This window comes from Populus alba, chromosome 19 (genome assembly GCF_005239225.2).
Source record: "Populus alba chromosome 19, ASM523922v2, whole genome shotgun sequence".
Taxonomy (NCBI): Eukaryota; Viridiplantae; Streptophyta; class Magnoliopsida; order Malpighiales; family Salicaceae; genus Populus; species Populus alba.
Window position 1 is genome coordinate 1,895,895 of NC_133302.1, and position 2,475 is coordinate 1,898,369.

The 2,475-nt window shown below is 35.2% G+C and overlaps 1 protein-coding gene across 2 annotated transcripts; it reads left to right on the forward strand.

The window, feature by feature from the left end:
* Nucleotides 1–348: 348 nt before the first annotated feature.
* On the forward strand, nucleotides 349–2,038 carry LOC118063382 (UPF0481 protein At3g47200-like). 2 transcript variants are annotated; one of them, XM_035077399.2, is made up of 3 exons: nucleotides 349–437; nucleotides 678–717; nucleotides 766–2,038. In XM_035077399.2, the coding sequence occupies exon 3, from the start codon at nucleotides 863–865 to the stop codon at nucleotides 1,943–1,945; it is 1,083 nt and encodes a 360-aa protein (XP_034933290.1). In that variant the 5' UTR covers nucleotides 349–437; nucleotides 678–717; nucleotides 766–862; the 3' UTR covers nucleotides 1,946–2,038. The 2 variants fall into 2 exon arrangements, with proteins under 2 accessions (XP_034933290.1, XP_034933291.1); XM_035077400.2 differs by having other exon boundaries at nucleotides 353–717.
* The last annotated feature ends 437 nt before the right edge of the window (nucleotides 2,039–2,475 follow it).

Consider the following 2,475-nt stretch of genomic DNA (forward strand, 5'->3'; position numbering starts at 1 on the left):
TTACTGCAGGTACTTTCTAGATGCATTGATACGAACACACGAAAGTTCATGGAAGAATCACCGAAAAGTCCAAATCTGTTTCATGACAAGGGCGTGCAGGATGGTTGTCACGGGCGACAAGGGTGTGCAGGATGGTTCCATATTTGAATACTATTTTTAAAAAAAAATATTGTTTTAAATTTTTTTAATTAAATATTATTTTTGCCCGGATCCTGAAATACTCCAAAACTAAAATATACTGTTATAATTAAAAAACAAAAAACCACCAATCGAAGTAGAATTGACCAGTGCCGGACAAATTATTGGTCAACAAAGTCGCTCCATTAATGTTGCCTTTTTAATTGCTATCTTCTGTGCCAAAATAGTTGAAAACATTTTTCAAGAAAAGCCTTCAGAAAAATGTCAGAATTATCTTGTTTTTGTTCAGAAGAGAGCTTGTAAGTTTTAATTTAGAGAAGATATGGATTTTTAATTTATCCCGCTTTCAAGTAGTCGACGACATGCTTTTATGTGAAGCCGGAATTAGAAAAAAATAATAATCATGTTTGATTCCTTACAAATATTCTTATGGTTAACTGGGAATCCTGTGTTTGATTATGATATTTTCATCTCCTTGTAACTTTTTTTCTTGATTTTTCTTTTCTTAGCATTTATCTAACGATTTGATAATTGTGTAGGCACAGGATGACCGTTTCTGGAACACCAAGAGTGCCAAAGGTTAGTCCCGATCATGTTTCTCTTTACAGATCTGTGTTTCATCTACAGAGCTCCAAAACGACTACGTGAGTTAAATGAAAAGGCTTACACACCTCAAGTAATTTCCATTGGCCCATATCACCACGGAAAAAAAGAGCTACAAGAAATGGAAGAGCAAAAGAGACTGTACCTGAGGCAGTTTCTTGGATTGTGCAAGGTAAGTGTGAAGGATTTTATTGCAGCTATTGCAGAAAGAGAGAGTAGATTGCGTAATTGTTATGCAGAAACCACTGATAATCTAAGTAAAGAGGAATTTGTGGAAATGGTGTTGCTGGATTGCTCGTTTCTCATCATGTTCTTGCTGAAAGCATTTTCCTTTGATATCCAAGAAGCAAATACTGACCGCATATTCAATAAACTATGGATGAGAGAAGAAATACAGTTTGATTTGTGCTTGCTTGAAAATCAGCTTCCATTCTTCATTGTTGAGGACTTGTTCAATATATCCAAAATACAGCACCATTGTGAGGAGCATTCCATGATTGAACTTACTCATGATCTCTTGTCACATAAATGGTATTCATGGGTGCCAGAGGACATTTCGAAGCACTTCAAGTTGTCTAAAGCAGAGCATTTTGTTGGCTATCTAGCAATCTGTCAGCGGCCATTACAGCATATGCAGCCAACTAAACTTACAAATTTAACAGCTCCTAGTGTAGCAGAGCTCCATCAAGCTGGAATGAAGTTCAAGGTAGGGTCCAGCATAAACCTACTCGAAATAAAATATGATGACAATAAAGGTACGTTGGAGATTCCACATAAAATTATAGACGACCATACAGAAATCCTATTAAGAAATCTCCAAGCCTTTGAGCAATGCCATTGCGGTGTAAATATATATGTATGTGACTACATTACAATGCTCTCTTTCCTTGTCCCCTCAGCTAAGGATGTGGAAATACTCGTTAAGAATGGAATCCTAGAAAATGGTCTCCCTGATAATGAAGCAGTTGCAAGCCTTTTCCGCAATCTTTCCAAGGAAAATACTCTCGCCATTGACACTTTCTACTATTCTCGTTTAGTTGAAGATCTGAACAAGTACTGCAGAAAACGGAGACACAAATGGAAGGCAGCCTTGAAACAGAAGTATTTTGACAATCCATGGACAATAATCTCTCTTGTAGCAGCTACTGTTCTTCTCATACTCACTATCACGCAAACAGTGTGTTCAATCATTCAAGTTGTTTGATTATGCTATTTCAGTTGTTTTCTATAAATTAACGGTGTATTCTGTAATCGCATCCTATGAAATTACTGTATATGTTCTTCAATAACTAATCAATTTTTCCTCCCTGTCTTGCTTTCTCTGCTACATAGTTAGCATAAATCAATTTTTTCTATTTCAGTTGACTCATTTCATAGAAGTCGCTAAATTTTCCCCCACTTAATTGCTGTTGCCTTTTAATTTCTATCTTCTCTTTTGGAACTTGTTTTCTCTTCATCAATTTTTTTTTTTTTTTTGCTTTATTTCTGTCTGCACTATTCTACTTTGATATATATTCGACGCTTTTCTATTGCTTTGTTTTTTCTAATCATATACATTTTGGAGTGTTAAATTCTTCGGAAAAACTTCACATAACATTTTTTGTTCCAATTATCATCTCTCCTAAGGCTGTATGACTCATCTCCTGTTTAGGTTTTGGAATTGAATTTGTTCTCTCTATAGTAACAAATTTTACGTGTTAATTTAGTTTTGATGCTAGCTATTATCTCAATCTA